Genomic DNA, 23,536 nt, shown 5'->3' with positions numbered 1-23,536 from the left:
GAGATGGTGCAGCACCATTGAAAGACAAAATGAATGAGATGAAAGGATTAGAAAACTATAATTGGAAATTCATGGCAGTGCAGCAAACTTGTATGAGGAAAAAGAATGGATCAGCCACATTACAATGGATGTTATGATGATGTTATGAAAGGAAAAGAGTCAGCCAAGGCAGAAAATATATGAGGCACATTGATGAGGCATAAAGGAGTAGATAGGAAATCAAGACTAATAGCATAACAAATATGTAAGACTGCTTGCTGCTGGTTTATTCAAATGGCATTTTAAAGAGACCACTTCCTTGCCAGTATTTGTCACCGTAAGCAACCAAGACTGCTGTCTTGATCATACTGATTGGGTGCCATTTTGAGTGATGGCCAGGCTGATATTAAGGGTCAGCAGCTCCAATCATCTGCCAGAGACCACTATCAAGCATTGACAGACTGGCTCTATGCAGCAGCAGGTTGCAAACATGGTCCTCCCTCTTCTCCCAGGGAATGGCAGCAGGATGGTGTCCCACTAAAGAAGCAAGCCGTTCTTCATCCCCTCCTTCAGAAGGAGAGGACTGTTTATGCAGGCAGAGATGCAAACAAGAGAAGCGGTGTTGGAGACCAACACAATGCAATTTATTTTAAAGAGAAAATGTTTCACAATTTAAAGGAAAGGGGGCAAGATTCTGACCACTTCCGCACAAGAAGAATAATGCACTTTCAATCCACTTTCACAATTGTTTGTAAGTGGATTTTGCTATTCCACACAGCTTCAAAGTGCACTGAAAGTGGATTGAAAGTGCTTTATTCTGCATGTGTGGAAGGGCCCTTAATAAGAATTAAGGTTGGTGGGGAAAAAACACCCTAGTAAAAACTGACTGGGGTTGCATCCATTTTACAGAGAGTTACACCAATCTACCCCCATTAAAAATCAAGAGCTTAGACAGACTACAGGAGATTGTTAATTTATTGGGTCACCATAAACAGGAAGCAAACCAACAGTACAGAACACACCAGACAACTGCAACTCTGCCTTGGCCTGATGGCCTGTTTAGGAGGGGTTTGTCCATTTGTCCAGGTTAGAATAAAGAAGAGAAAAAAGAAATAAACCTCCTAAAATATAGGTTTATTGTCTGTACAGAGAAGAATCCAGCAGGGACCAGAGCACATGCTCTCAAGGTGTCCTAAGAATAAAAAATATAGGTTAGGCAATTATGGAAAGTCTGGTTTCACAGTTCAGACCAGCCTATTTGCGTATGAGCAAAGTCTATTAAGCAAGATAAGCAGAACCAATTAAAAAGAAGTTTGCTAAGGCCTGTGTCTTCGCCAGCCCAGATGCAGCATCCACTGCAATAGCTCAGCCTACTGGAAAGTAAACAACCTTTAACACAGAAGTCAGCTAACCCACGGTAACCACAACAAGGGAAATAAAGTAAAACAAAGCAGAAGATAATGGCTGGTCTTCTAAGGCAATATTCCCAGAAACAATGTCAACATCTTACAGGGTCACAGGAATGCTGACAGTTAGTCGAGAGTGGAGGTTACCTTAAACAGAAAACAGCAAATCCATCTATTATCCACCTATGCTAATCATTTTGGCATATTTTAATTTGACTTCTTCAACCCCATTTCATCAGGTCTGCAAAGCTAATCGATTAGATCCGTTGGTTTCAACTCTTTTGGTCGACTTACAGAAAAGTCCCAATTAATGAACAGCAGTTTGTGTTTGAGAGAGATGAGTGCAACCACCTCTTTACCACTAACAACAATAAGTGTTTGTGTGACTGTGTGAGAGAGATGAATGCAACCACCTCTTTAACACTGATAACAATAAGCGCGTGTTTGTGTGAGAGATGAATGCAACCGCTTCTCTAACACTGACAACAATAGCACTGTCCCCACCAGCGCTCTGCGCCAATGGGAGCGCAGGAAGCGGCGTGGGCGTGGCCAGACAGGAGCTGCTCGGCCTCCCTCTGAGGACTACATTTCCCACCGTGCTTTGCGGGGCAGGGGCGTGCCGGGTGACTTCGGGAGGCTACAGGAGGCGGCGGTCGGTGGCCAGCGGAGTTTCCGAGCAGCCGAGCAGCCTCCATGTCCACCGCCAGCTGTTGGCGACCACCCCCGCCGCAGGGGCAGACGCTGGGCAGGGACATCCCCGCCACGCGGCTGAGTCTCCCCGATGGGGTCCCACTCCTCCCCGGAGACTACAGCACCACGCCGGGCGGGACGCTCTTCGGAACTACGCCGGGGGGTGAGCCAGCGAGGCAGCGCGGTGGGAGGCTTCTGGCAGTGCAAGAGTAGGAGGCCTTGAGCCTCTGAGCGTGTACAGAGTGCTGCTGAGAAATATCCCCCCCGCCCCGGAACGCTGAGCACGTGCACGGTGGCAGCCATTGGGCACGTGCAAATGTTGCCGAGTAAACCTCCACCACCACTTCCACTTCGTGTACTTGGGGCATATGCAAAGTTCCTTTTGCCCTTGCATGTACAGGGGTTTTCCCAGCTGGAACACAGACCCCTCCGCCGCTTAGGAAAGTTCAATGAGAGTCCAGACCTTGCAAGTGAGGGGTGGCAAATATTGAGGTTAATTTGTGTCAGCAACTTTAATTTTATATTTTTTCCCCTCCAGTGGCCTTGGTCAGGCATGCTTTTCAGCATGTCCATCGTGCTGCCTTGACTGAACCTGCGATCTGAGCTGTAAAATTAAAGGGGAGAGTTTTTCCCTTGCATTTCTCATTTCAGCTGTTAAAATACTCGATGTGTTGCACTTTTTAACAGCAGGTGACCCATTGTTCAAGCGGGCAGGTATTGGGGTTCATTTGAGGCAGGGCTAAGTGCAGAAGTTTGTGTTTATTTGAGTAATACTTGGGCGCTGTTGAACTCAATCCTGGTATTCTTTTTCCTTGCTGCGAAGTACACCCTAACGTGCCACACATGCTTCAGGGCAATTGAGCTCCAAACATGTTTATGGGAAAGGGAGTTGTGCTGCAGACAGACATAAGCCCAGTGCCTCTTATTAATATATATTTAAAAACACTTGAGTGCTTCTGAGTTTATAAAGCAAGGAGAACATTCCTGGTTTAATGGAAGGGATAAGAGCACTTCGAAGCCGAGCTCAGCCAGAGCACCAGTTTCTGGACACCAGGGATCAAGGAGAAACATGTGAAACAATAACTGCATGGTGTGTGTAGAGAACTCCTTCCCGAAAATCTTCTGCTTTAAAAAAAAACCGATCGGTAATGGCTTGAAAGCTCCCTGTTTGTGCCTTCGGGAAATAAATAAATAAATAAACAGAAAGAAAGAAAGTACTAAAAAAAGAAAGAACGTAAAAAATAGACGGGGTAAATTCCACTTGGGGAATTCCCCAAAGGGATCTTCAGTTAGGATAGATACAGTGGAGTTGACAGAAAGGTGCCAGAGTTTGGGGGGTATGTGTAGAAGGCTTTGGGCCCCAGGGGCAGGGGGTAGTATATGGGATTGGAACATGAATGCCAATTTTGGGATATTTGATGGTTGCAAATGTGGCAAGGTGATTGCTTGTAGGGGAAATGGAGAAAATGATGCATACTTTGCTGCATTTGATGTCATTGGCTCAAGCCCAGGAACATGTGTGGTAGTCCTGAGGGTGCTGTGGAACCTTGCTGAGAACAGTGGACTCTAATCTGGAGAACCGGGTTTGATTACCCATTCCTCCGCATGAGTGGCATCTGGTGCCATGTTTCAGCACCAGGGAGGACAATAGAGGAGTCACCCATCTTCCAGGATAAGTGTCCCAGGGAGGGCAAATCCGCTGGAGCGGCTGCGCACCACTTCCAACAGGTGGATTCACTCCTCCCCACAAATGGGACTGTTAGCCAGGTTATCATAGCTTCACAGGGGTGCTTTCTGCAGACTTTGTTCTATGAAGCAAACTCTGGAAAAGCAGAGAAACGGCCTGCAAACTAAGGGTCCAGTGTAGCTGCAGATTTAACTTGCCTGTTTCCTTTTTACCTGCACTGCTGTGCACACTACCCAGTACTCAGTAAAAGCTGAGAGGTCTGTGTGGCTTGCAGGATCACAACACTCTGCTCAAGTCTTGTTGCACGTGACTAGGGGAGGTACGCCTGGCTCTGTTTGTTTTGAGTCAAGTATGATTCACTGGCAACTCTCCCAGAGAGCTTCCACAATAGAGTGTTTTATGCTGTGTGGTGACAAATGAAGGAAATGGCAGGCGTCTTGTGAGCCAATCGATAAGTTAACAAATAGATTTTGAGATGCATAAACAACAGATGCAATTTCTCACACGAACAGTGAACATCTGAGAAACTTGCATAAAACATCTCACTGGGAAGGTGGAAAATCCTGTTTTGTGGACGCTGTCGCTGCAGCGGGATGACTCTGTTGACGAGCTGTTTCTTGTTTGGATCACAGTGGACTTCACTATGTATGATTTAACTCCTAGGTTTGTACACTTCAAGCTTGTAGTAGAACAGTAAAACATCAGTTCCTTGACGCTTCCAGAGAATTTCTCCAGCAAACTCTGTCAAGCACCTGCTTGCTTGAAAGTTGTTTGTAAAATGAGTTGCGTATGGTTGAAAGCTTCCTATCCCCGGCCGCAGGCAGAAGAACACACACAATAGCTGAAACGGCAGACTGTGCACAATAAGCCTGGTGGTGTGATTTTTCTCCCTCCCTCATGAACTGTAGAGGCTGATTGGACAAGGCAGCCAGAAAGCCACAATAGTCTTTACAGTGAGTGATCTTGGAAACGGTTCCTTTTTTGAAGCGCAAGCTAGATAAAAACATGAGGAAGCCGGTCTAGTGGTTGAAGTGTTGAATTTGTTTACTATATATTTAAGTGTTGAATATGTTTACTGTTGTTTATAAGCGGGAATAGTTTTGGCAACAGTTCGGATTCTGTTATGTGTTTGACATTATGAAAGAGTGAACCTTGTCAATGATATAAAGGTGGTATAAAATTTAGCCCAGCATCCCAATGTGCTGCTAGTCATGTTATGACTCTGAGTCTCCTTCCGCACATGCAGAATAATGCACTTTCAATGCAGTCTCACAATGTTTGCGAGTGGATTTTGCTAATCCGCACAGTAAAATCCAGCTGCAAAGTGCATTGAAACTGGATTGAAAGAGCATTATTCTGCATGTCCGGGCCTGAGAGAGCTGTTCACTTTTTCTGTTCTTCACTGCAAAATTTGTTTCTCCTTTCAACTTTTATTGTTTCTTGCAGGACAGATGGCAAAAATTAAGATACATCTGTTAAGGTAGCATAGTTATAGGTCCTCTGAGAAGTCCAAAATAGGATTTTTCATTGTTCTGGTATCATGCGCAGGTTTTCTGTCTGTGCAGTGATAAACTTTGTAGACAAAACTAACTTGTAAAGGCCTTTAGTGGCATGTCCAGGCGTTTCCTGGAATGCTGGCATGGTTCCAGAAGCAGAGGTTGGATGCATTTAAATCCTGTACATCACAGAAGGACAGATTAAATAGTCCTGACTAAAGGATAGGACAATTGTCACGAAGCAATTCATAAGACTTGAACTGTAGGGCCTTAATCTTCTAAGCAACTTAATAGGATTCAAGAAAGGCAAGAGGAACCTTTGCCAAAACAAAGTATTCCCAGTGGATCTTGTGACCACCTTTTGTGTATGATTTCTTGCGCAAGAAAGCCAAAGGCAAACATTAATTAGGTAAATATTTCCTGGAGTTTATTTAACTGAGAAATAGCTTGGCTGATTTTTGGAAGGGGGGCAGTCCGACAGGCATAGTGTCTAGTATTATTTTTTTCAAGTTATATCTTGGGGGTTTTTCTATGAGACCTTCGAAGTGGCTTACAGCATACATTAACTCTTCCCCTCTCTCAGAGTGTTAGCTCCCTACTGGTTTGCCCCAGACGATAATCCTTTAGTAGGTGTGGGATAGTAGTTATGTAAAGTGGTGTGTGTGCTATACCAATGGTATCCAGTCTGTGGCTTGCAGAGAGCCACGTCTGCAATTATCATAAATCAAAAGAGTCATATTTACTTTAATCCTTGCTCAGCATGAGGTCTTCACTTTAGGGGAGCTCTTACATGTTCCTCTAGCAGTAGCAGTTTTAAGCTGGGAACCAACTGGCAACTGCAAACCCCACCAAGGCAAGGGCACTGCCCATTTACCTGAAAGAAAGAGCAGGTGCCACATTGGGGAATGGTGTTCAGAAGATTCGTAAGTAGCATACAAGCCACGTATCCTTGGAGAACCCAACAGTGCCATCCTTTGCAGAGTTAATCGACCCAATTCCTTTGAAACTAGCTAGTATAGTACACTGTAATTCTGTTTAGGATTGCTCTTTGAATGCCAAGGGAGAAGGAAAGATGTAGTTTCTATTTTAGGATTATTGGTAATAAAGTCAGATATGTGCAATGAGCCATGTAACATTTCGCTAGGGTGGGGTAGGTGGCCTTCTATTCTGAATCTGTGTGCTGTTAAGACATTCATGAGCAGCAGTAATTCAGTATTTTTTAATTGCTGCATCCTCCATGGCCGGCAAAATACCCCTCTGCAGAATCTCTGCTGATTGGCGAGTTGTTGAAGGCCTGCCGGGGGGAAAAATGTTGGCTAGCCTGGAGTCAAATCCTGCATTTAGTGCTGTTTGTGGTTGCTGAAGCAATAACAGAAGGGCTGCACCAGCACACAGTTTGGCAAACCACAGTTGCTAAAAATAATAGCGCTATAGCCACAGGACTGCAGAAACAAAAACTCCCTGGAAGGGGAAAGAAAGTTTCTAGTTCTTTTCAGATTTCCTCAAAGTGATTCTCATCTCACTTGAGGAGATGGCGCCCGAGCCTGGCAAATATTGACAGTGCAATCCTAAAGAGAGTTGCACCGTTCTAAGGACATCAGTAGAATTAGAGTAGAATTAGGAAGAGCTACTCCAGGCTAGGGCTGTTCATTTAATTTGGTTTAGGCTGGAGTAACTCTGCGTAGGATTGTACTGTGTGTGGGGGGGGGGGGGGGGGGGCTTTGCCTAGGATTGCATTGTAAAGCCAGGGGTTGATCCAAGGCAGTGTGCTTAGCTATTTCTCTGTGTGCCTGGAAAGTATGTTCTGCTGTCTTGCGTACAGAAGTGTGTTCTGCTTTCTTGCGTACTCTGTGCTCCAGCTGGTGATCTTCTGATCTGAGAAGTATGGGGTTTGTACATGCTTTAGCTCATTGTGGTATTTGCTGCGATGAAGATTAGCTTTTCTTCCCCTCGCCTCCTCCCCAACTCTACTTTGAAAGAAGAGGATTGGAGTCTATCCCACCAGTCCGTTGCTTGCAGCTGTACTTGAGAGGCTGGCTTGCAGCCAGCTGCATATGAACAATTATCTTTGTCGGATAGATGAATTTCAGAAGGATTGCTATCTTGTTGCGGCAAAAGCAAGAGCCGTGTGGTACTTTAAAGAGTTACTGATTTAATGTGGCATGAACGCTTATGGCTTAGAACCATGGGAGGGTGCATGGCCCAGTGCCAGAGCACAGGCTGTGCATGGAGAGGATCCCAAATGCAAATCCTTGATGCTTTTGGTTATAGGATCTGGTAGCATGTTATGCAAAAGACCTCTTGTCTCAGACTTCAGTGGTCCACGGCCAGTCACAATAGACAGTGCTGGTGTTGCTAAAACAGTAGCCTGACTCAGTAGGTGGCAGGTTCATATATTCAGGCACTCTTCTGTGCAGGATGAATGTTACCTTCATGCACACAAAAGAGAGAAAAAATGGTAAATGGTGGGGCTGAAGGCCGTGAACTACAAACAGTACTTCCTGTAACTCTGTTAAACTTATCTTCAATATATGTCAAGGATAAGCGCAGTAATTTGCAGTAGCGAGGACTAGCAACAGCACAGTCTGCCGAGCTTTGCAGTGGAGCATGTGATCAGGAACTGTGTGGCGTAGTGGTTAAGTGCTTGCACTCCCAGTCACACAGTCAGGAGTTCGAGCCCCCTGTGGGTCAGATATCCTGGCAGCTGGCTCATGGTCAACTCAGCCATCCATCCATTTCTTGGTCAGTAAATGAGTACCTCGCTCATAGCTAGGGGGTAAAGAATAGCCGGGGAAAGCAGTGGCAAACTACCCCACAAAGAGGCTTGCCTATAAAATCACTTCTCGCAGTGGTACCCCAGGGTCGAACACGACTGAAGGGGAAACTTTACCTTTATGTAGCAGGCCAGGTTGCGCCCTAGTTTCTGTGAGGAAAAGGAAACAAATGGGATGTCTCCATTGAAATCCCAAACTTTCCTTGTGCCTCCCTGACGCCAAGTGAGATTCCAAGATCCCTTACAGGGTAGGAGCAAAGGAAATAACTTGGTCATCTCAGTATTACTAATTTTGCAGATAAATTTAAGGGGATGGTCTAGGTAAAAGTTGGTGAAAGCTTAAACTGGATAGTTGGGTAATGTTGTGAATGGAATCTTCCCTCGGAGGATGCCAACGGCTATTGGGTGTCCCCTTTCAGTGAGTGAACTGTGTCTGACAGGCCACAACCACCGCTAGTAAGAACATGTTCTGGGAGGGGAAAACTGGAACGGTTTGTTCATTTACTTCATTTATATGCTCCCTTTCTCCGAAATGGGAACCAAAGCGGCCTTTATCACTCTACTCTATTTTGTCCTCACAGCAACCCTGTGAGATAGGTTAGGTCGAGAATCTGTCACTGGCCCAAAGTCACCCCAGCAAGCTGCCATGGCAGAGTAGGGATTTGAATCTACATCTCCCAGACCCCTGTCTGGCGCTCTAACCACTATGCAGTCCTGGGTGTTATTTTTTGTTCTTTGCGTCAGCAAGCAGTAGACATGAAGGTTCATGAAGGTTGTTACATTGGGCTCAAGCATATTTCCTGATTGCGTAAGCCATCATGGGACCCAGTCTGAATTGACAAGCTAAAAAGAATTGATGGGATCCTCCAGTTCAGGTTTTAAGTCTTGCTACGATACAGCCAAAGACCTTCTTATTTAATACAAGACAGGTTTGGGGGAATTCATAACCAAGGTCAGTAAAGCCACACCTTGACTCCATTAGCAATAACATTACAAAGTTAGACTTCCAGTGTGATGTAGCAGTTCAGAGTGTCTCTTAGTATCTTGAGGACCCAGATTTGAATCCTCACTCGTGCCAAGGAAGGAAGGTCACTGGGTGACCCTGGGCCAATCATACTCGCTCCATCTAACTTTCTCCACAGGATTGTGAGGACAAAATGGAGGAGAAGAAAACAATATGAGCCTCTTTGGGTCCCCATTGGGGTTGAAAGGCAGGATGTAAATGAATTATATTAAAAAGCAAGTGCAGGTCCCAAGAAGTCTTTGCTAAAAATCGGTGGAAGTTCCTTCACCTCAAAGTTTGCAGATGTGGAAGAAAGTTGTTTCTCTATCTGAGCAGCTCTGCAGAGCCTCACTCAGTGTAGATGGACCAGCTTCCTCTGATTTGACATAAGGTATGCATGAAAATCCTGTTCTAGGTGAAAGCACCATCATTGAGCGAGAAGGGATTGAGATGGTCCGTAATTCTTGGGGTGAGTAACTCTTTGGTGGCCTGATTCTCTATAAATCCCACAATGGAAATTTTGTTCACAGCCCAACAAAGAGGTGTGACACTGACCCATATTCTTCCCCTATCCCAGAGGTCTGCAACCTGCGGCTCCCCAGGTGTTCATGGACTACAGATCCCATCAGTCCCTGCCAGCATGGCCAATAGTAGTCCATGAACATGGGAATTACAATCCATGAACATCTGGAGAGCTGCTCTATCCTATATGGGAGACCCAATGGTTTTTTCCACATTCCCTTCACAGTAGTAGGGTCAGCCGCTCCAGCTTATTGGCTTTCTCGTGGAGGCTTTTAGAGTTTGGGATGAGCTATATCTACACTGTTCCCTGGTGGCAGTCGCAAGGGGAAGTGAGAGCGAACCGCAGGTCAGAAGTGGCTTCCTTGATTTTTGCCCGATTAAAAAACACACAGTTGTTTAGCTCTATAAGCAGTGATTGTGTAAGCTTTGTGGCCGAGCCCTGCCAACAGGGATTCACAGGCTTCACTTGCGACACTTCTGCAGGAGGCATTGGGGTAAACAGGCGTCAGTCCACCAGAGGGAGAAAATAATCTTACTGACAACACCTAAGATTGAGTGGCGGAGTTGGGCAGTTGGTCACCAGTCCTATTTGTGGTTTGTTTTCAGCGGTCTCAGGTTGCCGTTAGGAAATTTGCCAGTGTGATCCGTAGTCTTGCGCAAACACCGATTGCTCTGAGAACAAATACTTCAGTGCATGGCACATTCTGAGGAAGATGCAGAAGAAGAGGAGGAGTTTGGATTTATACCACACTTTTCTCACCCGGAATGAGTTGCAAAGCAGATTACAAACTCCTTCCCTCACAACAACACTTGATGTGATATGTGGGACTAAGAGAGTTCTAAGAGCACTGTGCAAGGTCACCCAGCAGGCTTCATGTGGAGGTGTGAGGAAACAAACCCTGGTTCACCAGATTAAAATCCACCTGCTGTTAACTACTAACCAGGATTGCTCATGCTACGGATTATTTGGTTCTGGCTAAGCCATTACAGATGCTTAGAAAGCGGAATTCTGGGATGCACCCCAAAAAGCCACTTCCTGTGTGTGATGGTAGAGGGCCATAAATAACTGTTTTGGGCTGAAGGATCTAGGAGATGAGGCAACGCATGCGTGGCTTCTCTCCATTGTACCATTTACCCACTGATCATGGGAATGGGTTTAAAGTGCTAAGTATCCTCCTGCACTCAGGTTAAGTGAATCTCTTGTGAATAATTTCAATGGATGTTACATGCAGCTGTCTTCAAATAAGGCCATGCAAGAATATCCATCGTCAAGGAAACCTTTTGAGTTTGCTTTTCCATCCCACTGACTGATGAACTAATATCAATTGATTGCATGCTATTGCATTGCAGTCCATAATTTCCACATGAGTATTGTACCCTGGGTTCTAGTGGTCTTAGTCCAGCACAATAATGACCATAAGACACTGCTGAGGTGTGAGATCTTCAAACTGAAGTTACCGTTTGCTCTTAGAATGAAAGACCATTTAGATATTCATTCCCTGTTGCAGTCACATACAGCAAACAAAACTGCTTTAGAAGTTAATGAAATGCACTTTCAGTCCCACTGAATATCTAAGCTGTGGCTCAGCGGGTGAGCAGATGCCTAGGTCGCACCCCTGGCATCTCTTGGGTAGACCCTTCTTTCTGCTATAATTGAGACTAATATTGTGAGTCTGCAAGGACATACCTTGCAGAACTGTTGGTCTGCGTAGGTATTTTAGCTTTTAAGCAAGGCAGCCTTTTAGAAAGGCCCTCATCAGAATGTCTGCACAGAACTAATGTTATCCGGTTAATTGCTAAATGGCTTCCTGGAAAGCTAAGGCAAGTCCTTCCAATTCTCCTTTCCTCAAGGGACATGGCGTAGTGATTGTTGTCTGGATCCACCTACATGATCAGCAGTGGCCCACTCGTTGTTTCAGTCTTGGTGGAATTATCAAACATATAAAACTCCCTTATGCAGAGTCAGACCACTGGCTCATCTGTACTGTCAACTTTGGCCCGTCGGGACTCTGAAGATTTTGAGAAGAAAATGTTTCCCCCACCATCTTTTACTGGAGATGCCGGGGACTGAACTTACATCATGCAAGGAGTGCTCTTTCGGACCCCACAGGCCTTCTTCTCTTACAAGTCTGAGAGTCCAGTAGCACCTTATAGACTTAACAAAATTTCTGCCAGAAATTGTTAATCTTTAAGGTGTTACCGGATTCTTGCTCTTTTCTACTTCTTCAGACAAACACAGGGACCCATCATAATCTAGTCCCTATAAGCATGGTCAGAATATGAACTTTTCTGATACTTCCATGTGAGGCTGAGTTCGGATTGAATTATTGTTATGTTTTTCCCACTTTTCCTGTTTTCCTATTGTTTGTTTACTTATTTATTTAATTTTATGAGATTTGTATCCTGCCCTTTCCCGTCAGGGCAGGTCACAACATAAAATTTGATCATCAACAAATTTAAAGTACAATCTCACTGTAAAACCAACTAAAACAGATAAATACAATATAATATAAACACCCTAACAGATAAGTTAAACAGATGGCAATAAATACATACAGCTTTCCATCTACTTGGGCATGGGAGCAGCAGTGGCGTAGGAGGTTAAGAGCTCGTGCATCTAATCTGGAGGAACCGGGTTTGATTCCCAGCTCTGCCACCTGAGCTGTGGAGGCTTATCTGGGGAATTCAGATTAGCCTATGCACTCCCACACACGCCAGCTGGGTGACCTTGGGCTAGTCACAGCTTCTCGGAGCTCTCTCAGTCCCACCTACCTCACAGGGTGTTTGTTGTGAGGGGGGAAGGGCAAGGAGATTGTCAGCCCCTTTGAGTCTCCTGCAGGAGAGAAAGGGGGGATATAAATCCAAAACTCCTACCACTACTACTACTTCCCTCCCCCCCCCCCACTCCCCACCCCCGATGGCTGAAAGAAATGATCTATAAACCTCAATCCAGCTGGCTTCATGGAAAGGCCTGGTGGAACATTCGTGTTTTGCATGCCCTGCGGAATCTGTATCCTCCTAGTAGACTGGGAACTGTCTGCTTTTGCAAATGTAACTCTCCAATATACCTCTTTGGAATAAATTCTTGCCAATGATGTGATGTGAAAAGTCAAGCTAGGAATCAAAGAAAGGCAAATTATTTTTTCCCATGCCCAAGCACCTGATGCGGTGTGGCAACTTGCTTTTGAAACTCAGGGCAGTTATCAAAAGCAAACATTATGATTTGTTTGTGTAGGCTGGGTATAGAATTTTTTTTTTTTAAAAAAAAGTCTGGAGTGTGCCCATCCCTGTTGTTTTGCATAAGTAGCTTTGTTGTTTTTCTGGGAATTAACCACTTTGGGGCAACTATTTACTGAAAATAACCGCCCATCTTTTATCAGATAAATGCCGTTGTTATAGCACAACCTTTGGAGTTTCTTCCCAACCTCATTTCTCTCTACTGACTCCCTTTTAATCCCACATTTTCTCTATTGAACTTGATACATGCTTCTTCCTCCCTTTTATCATTACAACAGCTTAGTGGGGTAGGTTAAGTTGAGAGACAGTGTTTGAGTTTTGAAGTGAAGTTTCTCTGGTCCAGACACTACACTGTTTGTAAGTGTGCTCCATCATATACTGTTTTTCGGAATGGTACCCTGAATGAAATATCCTTGCAGCTCACCTGTGTGCTGAGCAAGTTAAACATAAAGCACTCAGCTTTCTTACATTCCCTTTTGAAAGCAACAATTTACTGCATTTTCTGTTGAAGAGATAGAAACATGGAAGTGTTTTCAGGAATGTTTTAATTGTTAACCTACCCAGCTTCACCTTGGTGTTAAGTGTTTGGCGAAGTCATTTGGATCTCTGGACATGCAGCTGTGGACGCCTGGATGTAAAGCTGAGAAAGCAGTCCTCTATTGACCCTGTGATGAAATGCCCTTGTAAATGCTGACAACACTTCGAGCCGGCCTTGTTTTGCAAACATTCTGACGGTTGGCCTCTGTAACCACTGACAAGGCATGTTGTCTCCAACGCACTTTGGGCGTAGGTTTGAATGGGTGCCTCTGCCAGTTTAAACTCTGGCTGTTCCCCCACCCCACCCCGATTTGAGATTAGCCAGTTTTGAAAGACTTTGTGTGTGTTGCAAACTAGTTCAGAAGAGGAAGTCTTCAAAACAAGGTGTCTGGTGGTAGGAATATGTAGTGAGACACAGCAAATACTCTGGAGTAAGTGGTATTTCCCCCCCCCCCCCCCCCCGCCCAAGTCTTCTGCATGCAAGCAAGCATCTCCATGGTAGCTTCCCTTGTCTTGTTTGCAAAGACTGTTGAATGAGTAAAATAATTCCTCACTTATTTCAATAAAATGCATGTAATATAATGTTAATACGGCAGATCAGCAGGCTCAAAGGTCCTTTTCTTCCATCTGTAACTTCTCTGCTCCTTTGGGGAACAAAATGCTTGTTTACCCTTACTGCTATCTATTGGAGTGTGGTTGGGCCATGAGTCAGGGTTTGAACCCAGGGTTCTGATGCTTCTAGCCACTGCAGCATCAGCAGCTGCGTACCTGGGACCAACTGAGTCGGATATGAGCCCCATGGTCAATTGCCCTGTTTAGTAGCAGATGTTAACATTTCAGCTGTGAAATGAGACCTCTAGTGGCAGGTTGTGTACATTTGCAAACTTCAGGAGCAGGGACTTTTCTCCGGTCTAGTTTCAGACACTCTTGGAAACAATTGCTGAGTCTAGGTGGAATTCATTTGTACCATGTAAAGGGCTTTTTCCGTTCTTCTCCTGCTCTGGGTGAAAAACAAACAGAGTTCCTTGAGCAGATTTCTGGCTCATCTGTGGCTTGATTTACAGACGCATTTCGGCCTCGCTACATTTTGTTGCTTGTATGTGGTTTCGGCCATAGCTTTCCTCGTAATTCCTTCTTCAGGGAGCCTTCAGCTCTGTCATTCTCTCCGATTTCAACTCTGCAGAGGACAACAGTTTGTTCCTATAAGGAAGGCAAAGTAGAAAGATTCCTGAATACTTGTGGCTGTTTAATTACACCTAACGTGTTGCAGCTCGGTTAGATGCCACGAATGCGTCAAAAGGTGTAGACATATCTGATGTTTTTAGAGGATTGGGGCGATTTGGAAACGCGCTGATAAGTGTTCAGTCCAAACATGCATTTTGTTTTCCCTGTAGGGTCATTTGAAAGAATCTGGCCGTGTGTGGTGTTGACTAGCTGCTTCGTCTGAAGCAACCTTCTTCTCACTCCCTCCCAAGTCTCTAGGCCATTTTGCATTGTTCCCAGTCTTATTTATGAGGCAGGATTGAAAGTATAAATATACATGCCGAGCATCCGAAAGACAAAGTGGGTAGCTTGCCTCATGCATAACAAGGGCAAGATTTGCAGCTGCCCCAGCCTTTGATTTGCTGGTATGTTGGTCTGTCATTCAGATCACAAAGCTAGGAGGACACCAAAGATCATGGCAGTGAGAGAGGCACGGGAAACTTTAGTTGATAGGATTTCTGGGATAATGTTTGCAATTCAAGTGGGGTGGTTGTTGCTTGCGCAATCCTCAACATGCCTGCTTTGAACCGAGTCTACTGTATACGATGCAGCTTGCTCTCAGTTAAGTATGTGTAGTAGTGTGGTCTGTGCACGTCACCGCGAAACTAAAAAGGATGTGGTTGTAGACAGATTTACTGAAAAATTAAGCGTTCTTGAACTACGGCCCACTACATCACATGCATGAAATGAAACTCAGCAGGTCCACACACACCACAGAAGGAATGAAAACTGCAGCTTCAGCAAAGGAATCTAGTGAGAAGACTCTCTAGTGGAGCGTGTTTCTTTCATTGGATCAAGGCAACTTGGATGGAGAGGGCTTTGCCTCTGCTGTTGGTGGGACAGTCCACCATGAAGACCATTTCAGAGGATGTTGGTATGCAACAAAAGAGTTGGTATGCAACAAAAGAGTCATATTTGGGGCCAGTGGCTCCTTAGAGAGCAGCAAGATTTGATAACTGGCAAAGAGAGCATTGATTCTCGAAACATTATATCCCCCAAATCTTGTTGAACATAAGAACATAAGAACATAAGAACTAGCCTGCTGGATCAGACCAGAGTCCATCTAGTCCAGCATTCTGCTACTCGCAGTGGCCCACCAGGTGCCTTTGGGAGCTCACATGCAGGATGTGAAAGCAATGGCCTTCTGCTGCTGCTGCTCCTGAGCACCTGGTCTGCTAAGGCATTAGCAATCTGAGATCAAGGAGGATCAAGATTGGTAGCCATAGATTGACTTCTCCTCCATAAATCTGTCCAAGCCCTTTTTAAAGCTATCCAGGTTAGTGGCCATCACCACCTCCTGTGGCAGCATATTCCAAACACCAATCACACGTTGGCATTGAAGAAGTGTTTCCCTTTATTAGTCCTAATTCTTCCCCCAGCATTTTCATAATGAATGCCCCCTGGTTCCTAGGGTATTGTGAGAAAGAGAGAAAAATTTCTCTCTGTCAACATTTTCTACCCCATGCATAATGGTATAGACTTCCAATCATATCCCCCCTCAGACGTCTCCTCTCCAAACTAAAGAGAGTCCCAAAGCGCTGCAGCCTCTCCTCATAAGGAAGGTGCTCCAATCCTTCAATCATCCTCGTTGCCCTTCTCTGCGCACTTTTTTTTCTATCTCCTCAATATCCTTTTTTGGAGATGTGGCTTTACCAGAACTGAACACAAGTACTCCAGATGCGCGTCGCATTCACGTGCTTTATATAAGTGGGCATGACAATCTTTGCCAGTTTTATTCTCCAATTCCTTTCCTAATTATCCCCAGCATAGAGCTTGCCTTTTTTCACCGCTTGCCATGCATTGAGTTGACATTCCCATGGAACTATCACCAACTAAGACGGCCTTTAAATCCCTTTCCTGGTCTGTGACTGATAGCACTGACCCCTGTAGCGATGTTAATGTGAAGTTTGGATTTTCTTTTGCCCCTACTTCTGCATCACTTTACATTTTCGCTACATTGAACTGCATTTGCCATTTCTTAGCCCACTTCACCTAATTTATCAAGGAATCCGCTTTCTGGAGCTCTTCGCAATCCTTTTGTGGTTCTTACCACCCCTACATAATTTTGGTATCATCTCGCAAACTTGGCCACCACACTTCACCCACCCTACTTCCAGGTCATTTTATGAATAAGTTAAAGAGCACTGGTCCCAAAACGGATCGCTTGGGGGACACCCACTCCCTACATCTCTCCATTGTGGAGAACTTCCCATTTATACTCCACCTTTGTTTCCTGTTCCTCAACCAGTTTTTAATCCATAGGAGGACTTCCCCTCTTATTCCTTCATTGCTGAGTTTTCCTTTTTCAACAGTCTCTGGTGAGGAACTTTGTCAAAAGCCTTTTGGAAACCTGCCAAGTGAGACAATGTCAGTCCACTGGTTCCCCCCCTTATCCACATGTCTGTTTTTTTTACACCCTCAAAGAGACTCTAGTAAGTTTGTAAGACAGGACTTGCCTCTACAAAAAAAGCCACATGCTGGACTCTTCCTCAGCAGGTCTTGCTTTTCTACATGTTTAATAATTTTTTTTTTTTTATCTTTAATGATAGATTCTACTAATTTACCAGGAACAGATGTCAAACCTGACTGGCCTGTAATTTCCCCGTGTCCCCCCTAGAGCCCTTTCTTAAAGCATTGGTGTACATTGGCCATCTTCCAGTCTTCAGGGATGGAGCCTGATTTCAGGGATAAGTTGCATATTAATGTGAAGAACATCAGCAATTTCAATGCTTGAAGCTCTTTTAAGAACTTCTTGGATGAATGCAATCTGGGCCAGGGGATTTGGTAGCATTTAGTTTATCAATGGCTGCCAGAACTTCTTCCTTGTCTACCACTAACTTCGCTAGTTCCTCGGATTCACCTCCTAAGAAGCTTGCTTCAGTGTGCAGGAATTTTTCCTCACCTCCTCTTGGGTGAAGACAGATGCAAAGCAATTCATTCAGCTTCTCTGCAATCACCCTGTCACCTTTTAGCACACCTTTTGCTCCTTCATCGCCTTAACGTATTCCTACCGCTTCCCTAGCTGGCTTCCCTGCTTTTGATGTACTTGAAGAACTGTTTGTTGCTAGTCTTGATGTTCGCAGTTACCACGCTGCTCCTCATAATCCTTTTTTTTGCCTCCCCTTACAGCTAACTCTTGCTTCTCTTTGCCACCATTTGTGTTCTCTCTGGTATTCCTTTCATCAGTTAAGTTGGACTTCCATTTTCTAAAAGACATCTTTTTTTTCCTAATAAATTACCTCTAACCTCCCCTTTGTTAACCATGCGGTGGCTTTCTTTTGGACTGGGCGCTGCCATTCTCTAACTCCAAGTGGAACACATTCCAGCTGAGCTTTTAAGACTGTGTTTTAAATAACCCTCCAAGCACCTTGGACATTTTTTTTGACTCTCTTTTGATTTTCCCTTTCAGCTTCCTGCGCACTATCCCCCTCATCTCTTTGAGAAATTTCCCTTTCTTGAAGGCAAATGTAACTACATTAGTGCAAGTTGTCACTCTGTTCGCATGCAGAGATACTGAATCTGACAGCATTGTGGTCGCTGTTCCCTATCGCTCAACAACACTGACTTCCCGCACCAGGTCCTGGGTCCCACATAGAATTTAGATTCTAGGCATCTGAACATCTCCCCTGGCTGGCTCCATAACCATTCCTGCTCTCTAAGCTTACAGTCATTTGAAGCATATCCAGGAATGTTCTCTCCTTACTATGACCTTACTATGACCTTGAACATGCATTTTCCAGTTTATGTGGGGATAGTTAAAAACGCATTTCTATTACCACTGGCATATTTTGCTGCTTTTGTTGGCCTCTCTAATTTCTTTTCCATCCTCAGAATCCTCTCTGTGCACTTTGGTCAGGGGGACGATAATATATTCCTAATGTTAAACTCTTTGCTTCACCCCCTGGTATTGATATCCACAGTGCTTCTGTAGAGTGGAACTCAGCTCCCCCCCTGCATTGTCTATCTTTATGTGACACTATGCTCTCTTTGATGTGAAGAGGGCCAAATTCCAATCCACCCCCAATACGCCTCTGTCCTATCCTTCCTGTAGAGCCTGTAACCTGGGATAACAGCATCCCACTGGTTCTCCTCATTCCACCATGTCTCTGTGATGCCCACTATATCAATGTCCTCCTTCAAAACTCTGTACTCCAGCTCCCCCATTTTAGGTCGAATGCTTCTACTATTAGCATAGAGACACTTGTATACTCTGTCTCTGTCCTTAACCTGGGATTTATGTGTTTTGCCCTCTAGCCTTTTGTAGACACTATCACTTATCTCATTGCTATGCTCCTCGCTTGTATGTGGTTGATTTAGAAAAACCTCTCTCTGTGTCTGCATCCCCATGGACTCTGTATTCCGAACCGAAGTCACCTCAGCTCCTGTCGGCTTTCCCCCAGGTGCAGCTGGATTTGAACCTAGCAGTGCTCATCTTTACCATATTTATCTGAAAGGAAGAGTACTTTGAATGTAAGATGATCCCCTTAAAAAGTTATATACAAAAGGTGTTTTTTTAAATTGCTATCCATTCTTGTACCTTGTATTTGAAAGTAAGACTAATTCCCTGTTTCTTTTGAAGGCATGCCTGGGAATGGATGGGCAAGATTTCCTTTTAAGCAAATACTGTACTCAAGGTTTGCTTAGAAATGTCATAACCCGCTCTTCATTGCTTCTTCCACCCCTCTTTCCTTCTTTTGTGTCTATATTCAGCTGATGGAAGTTTCATTTCAGGCTCCGGCCCACAAAAGCTGATGCTGCAATAAATCAGCTACTGTGGGGAGAGGCTGTGGCTCAGTGGTAGAACATCTACTCAGCATGCAAGAAGGTCCCAGGTTCAATCTATGGCATCTTCAGTGGAGGAGGACCGGGCAGTAGATGATGCCAAAGACCTCTAACGGAGTAGACAGAACTGACTGTGGCCCCTTCCGCACACGCAAAATAATGCGTTTTCAAACCACTTTCACAACTGTTTGCAAGTGGATTTTGCCATTCCGCACAGCTTCAAAGAGCACTGAAAGCAGTTTGAAAGTGCATTATTCTGCATGTGCGGAATGAGCCTGTGAGGGACCAGGGACCTGATTCAGTGTAAAGCAGATTCACGTGTGTTTTCAGTGCTGCAATGCTTCTTTTAGCAGGAAATCGAGTCCGGCGTTCTTCATCTGGGTCTCAGAAGTGCCCAATTGGCAATCTTGCTGCTGGTCACTGGATCAGCATTTTCTTAACTGGAGTGCTTTTGCAGCTCTAGAAGAAATCTGTTACTGACAACAGGGAGGAGAAGTGAGGCAAGGCAAGGGCATGATTCCTTGGTTTACATACTAGGTCTGTGTCCTAGAGAGAAAGACCGGAGGTTTCACCTTCATTCTTTTTTTCCTTGATGAAGGGAGAAATTTCATCAGATCACATGACCTGCCTGTGAGAGTGCATACATGCACAGCAACTGTTTGAGAATCAGCACGTATGCATTGTGTTGGCTGCTGTCCATCATAAATGTAATAAATAATAATAAATAATAAAACTGGAGACCTGTACTCATGACTATAAACGGTAATTCCTTGCCATTTGGTGCAATGATTTTGTGATGTGTTTTCCCTTCCAGGTACCAGAATCATTTATGACCGTAATTTTTTAATGGAGTGTCGCAATTCTCCAGTTGCCAAAACACCACCATGTCATCTTCCCGACATTCCAGGCGTTACAAGTCCTAGTGGAAAGGAACTTGGATCTGTGACCAGTCATGCCCACAATGAGGAGGAGAAACCAGGCATAGGTGAGTGGTTACCTATGGGTCATGCCATAAAAGGGACTTCATTGTGCGGTTCAAACAGAGCTGCCCACTGTAGCCTGATGGCTTTTGACTGATAAATCTGGAGACCTTGGGACTGCTGGTGACGGGCCTTAGCTGAATAGCTAAATCCAGTTTGCAAGCATTGGAAGGGTCCTCGTGCCATGTGGCTGGGACCAGCTTGAGAATGCAGGCTCATTCATCTCCTTAATCAGCACTGTCCAAAGCTGCTCTGTTCCCTCTTTGCTCATAGCCTGACTGCACTGTAGGCTGCCAGTATATTTGACTTCAGAGAGAAACCTTTTTAACAGGCAAGCTCAATAACAAGTCCATGTTTACTTTCAAAGACTTGGGCAATTATAATGTCGGCAAGATCAACATCAGTTGAATACATGTGAAGTACCTGATCAATACTCATTGTCTTCTCCTACAGGTGAGGAAGCCCAGTTTGACATGGATATCTAAAGCTTCTGTTTCTGAGAATTCGAGGGTGTTTTTTCCCCTCTCCAGTGGAGACACAGAATCAGCAGTGCTTCCAAAACAAGTGAGACTTGTAGAATAGTCCACGCTTCGCAAAGCTTTCCGACCTGGAAGGTCCACTCACTTTTATTTTTTAACGCGGAAGAAGGGAAGACGATTTCCTGTTGCGTAAGGAGTGAAAACGGTGACCGATTTCTCTGTATAGGATGGCGGTGCTGCCAGCATCAGCATAAGAGAGTGGAATGCTTTAACTTCTGTGTCTTGAATCCTTGTGCCTTTTATTCGTTCGTCAGTATCCATTGCTTTGAAGGCAAGGAACTGGATGTAAGGAGATAAATAAAATCATGATGGATATGGATGATTCTTTAAAATTGTGGGTCTCTTCTTGTTCACAGGCTTCATGTGCAAAACATTGTGCAGTTTTTATCTCAACCCTCACAAGAGATGGAGAAGGGGGGCTGAGTCCTGACTAAGACTGTAAACCAATATACATTTCTTTGATGTTAGGGCCAGTCCAACATCAATAGCTTTGACAAATGTATAATATAGCTACTGAGAAGGATCATGGTTGAGAGTGGAAAAAACTTTTCTCCAGCTTTCTTTCTATAGTTTTATATTCTATTTTCCTTTCTGTAGCACAAATCAATGGACTGTTGGGGGCTGAGCATATCGTATTAGACATTCTGGTCAATTTCAGTTTTGAATATGAAGAAGAGTTGGATTTATATTTCCCCTTTCTCTCCTGTAAGGAGACTCAAAGGGGCTTACAGACTCCTTTCCCTCTCCCCCCCCCCCTTCACAACAAACACCCTGTGAGGTAGGTGGGGCTGAGAGAGCTCCAAAGAACTGTGACTAGCCCAAGGTCACCCAGGAGGAATGTAGGAGTGTAGAAACACATCTGGTTCACCAGATAAGCCTCTGCATTCAGATGGAGGAGTGGGGAATCAAACCTGGTTCTCCAGATCAGAATCCACCTGCTCTTAACCACTATACCACACCGGCTCTCTAGACCTAGACCCAACTGTTACTTGCCTTGTAAAAGTGAATGTAGAAATGCCTCACTGAAAATGACAACTTTAAGTGCTCAAAAGGGAAACTCCGTAGAAGCTTCAACAGTTTGCTCACCCACCATTTTGTTTGTCATTGTGTTCAGGCACAGTGATAGCCATGTTTTCATAGACCTTTTGTATTCTACCACCTGATTTTTATTTTTGGCTAAGGGTGTTTTCTGGGCCACAGAGAGAAACACATCAAGCCATGACATGCCTCTGAAGATGCCAGCCATAGATGTGGGTGAAACGTTAGGAACAAAAACTACCAGGCCATGACCACATGGCCTGGAAAACCCACAACAGCCAGTTGATTCTGGCCATGAAAACATTCAACAATACATTTTCTGGGTTCAATTGCTATTTCTACCTTTTAGCAAGCAGCCTTGGACACAAATTATGAGAAAGGGCAATACAAACATTTAAAATAAATGAAAATAAACTAGGATCCCACACAGATTTGTAGGGTGGAAGGTTGAATTATTAAGATGTTTTCCTTACATGATCCGAAAACTGTTTGGGGGCATAAGCAAGCTGATTTCCCACCCTATTTTCCTTTTCTTTTCAGCCTCCCAAGGGCAATGTACATGCTCAACCTTCATTAGATGTGGTGGGTGGAGGAGCACTTTAGATATTCATATTTTCTGTATGCCTAGGGAATTCCGTAAGCATTTAAAACACTGGTTTTGTCTGCAAATGGGCCCCTTTTGCTTTGTTTCAGGCATTCGTCTATGAACCTTGTTAAAAAACTCAAACTGAGGAGCATAAAAATGGGAGGGATAAAAAGTTCAGATATTTTCCCTTACCCAGAGACTCTAGTCTTCCCCTCCTGAATTTATTTTCCATTTCCTTTTGGTTTGGTTGTCCTTTCACTGATTATCAGCATTCCATCAGGCTGTGTTTAGGAAGATTTTATTTCTTTCAGATGATTTACACAGTTTGCATGCCTGGGGAGCCCACACCCCTTTCCCACAGTGCATAAACCTTGTGTGTGTTTTGCTGTCCAGCTGATGGGCACTCCACCCTTGAGCTAGCAATTAAGAGTAGTAAAATAACAATATGCCTGGCAAGTAAATTCACATTTTGGACCCCTTCCCTAATTTTTCTGGCATATCAAACCAAAATACCAATGAATCATTTGAGAGTACTTAACCTGTGACTGTCCTTAAAGCTGTGCTTCCTGCCTACAGAACTGTTCATATTTAATAAACATCTTTCTTTAGTGAAATCCACAGCACCTGGCGACAAGAAGTCATTGTACATCAAGCAAAATATTTGGAAATTGAAGGGATCGTTGTAATGATCATATAGAGATTTCCCCATATTGCCCAATCAGGTCCCTCCCCTCCTCGGAGGAGAACCTTCTGGTAATAATCCCTGGCCTCGACAAAGGCCAGGGCCTTTTCGATCCTGGCCCCCACCTGATGGAATGGGCTCCCGAGTGAGATCAGGGCCCTGCGAGATTCGAGTTCTTTAAGCAGGACCTGCGAGATGGAGCACTTCCACCAGGTGTTCCTTAGGGGCTACCTGGGCTGAGATTTACTATTACTGGCCTCCCATGGGATAGTGGGGATTAAGTCGCCATCAAAATGTTGATCTGTTATATAGTTATATTTTAAATATTTATTTTAT

The 23,536-nt window shown here is 44.5% G+C and overlaps 1 protein-coding gene across 1 annotated transcript; it reads left to right on the top strand.

The window, feature by feature from the left end:
- The first annotated feature begins 1,989 nt into the window (after positions 1 to 1,989).
- On the top strand, positions 1,990 to 21,213 carry EIF4EBP1 (eukaryotic translation initiation factor 4E binding protein 1). The gene is made up of 3 exons (XM_048513238.1): positions 1,990 to 2,238; positions 20,190 to 20,360; positions 20,809 to 21,213. Exons 1-3 carry the CDS (start codon positions 2,079 to 2,081, stop codon positions 20,838 to 20,840), a joined length of 363 nt encoding a protein of 120 aa, XP_048369195.1. The 5' UTR covers positions 1,990 to 2,078; the 3' UTR covers positions 20,841 to 21,213.
- The last annotated feature ends 2,323 nt before the right edge of the window (positions 21,214 to 23,536 follow it).

This window comes from Sphaerodactylus townsendi, linkage group LG12, assembly GCF_021028975.2.
Source record: "Sphaerodactylus townsendi isolate TG3544 linkage group LG12, MPM_Stown_v2.3, whole genome shotgun sequence".
Lineage (NCBI taxonomy): Eukaryota > Metazoa > Chordata > Lepidosauria > Squamata > Sphaerodactylidae > Sphaerodactylus > Sphaerodactylus townsendi.
The sequence above is the reverse complement of the archived record's forward strand: the minus strand, read 5'-3'. Positions and strand labels throughout refer to the sequence as shown.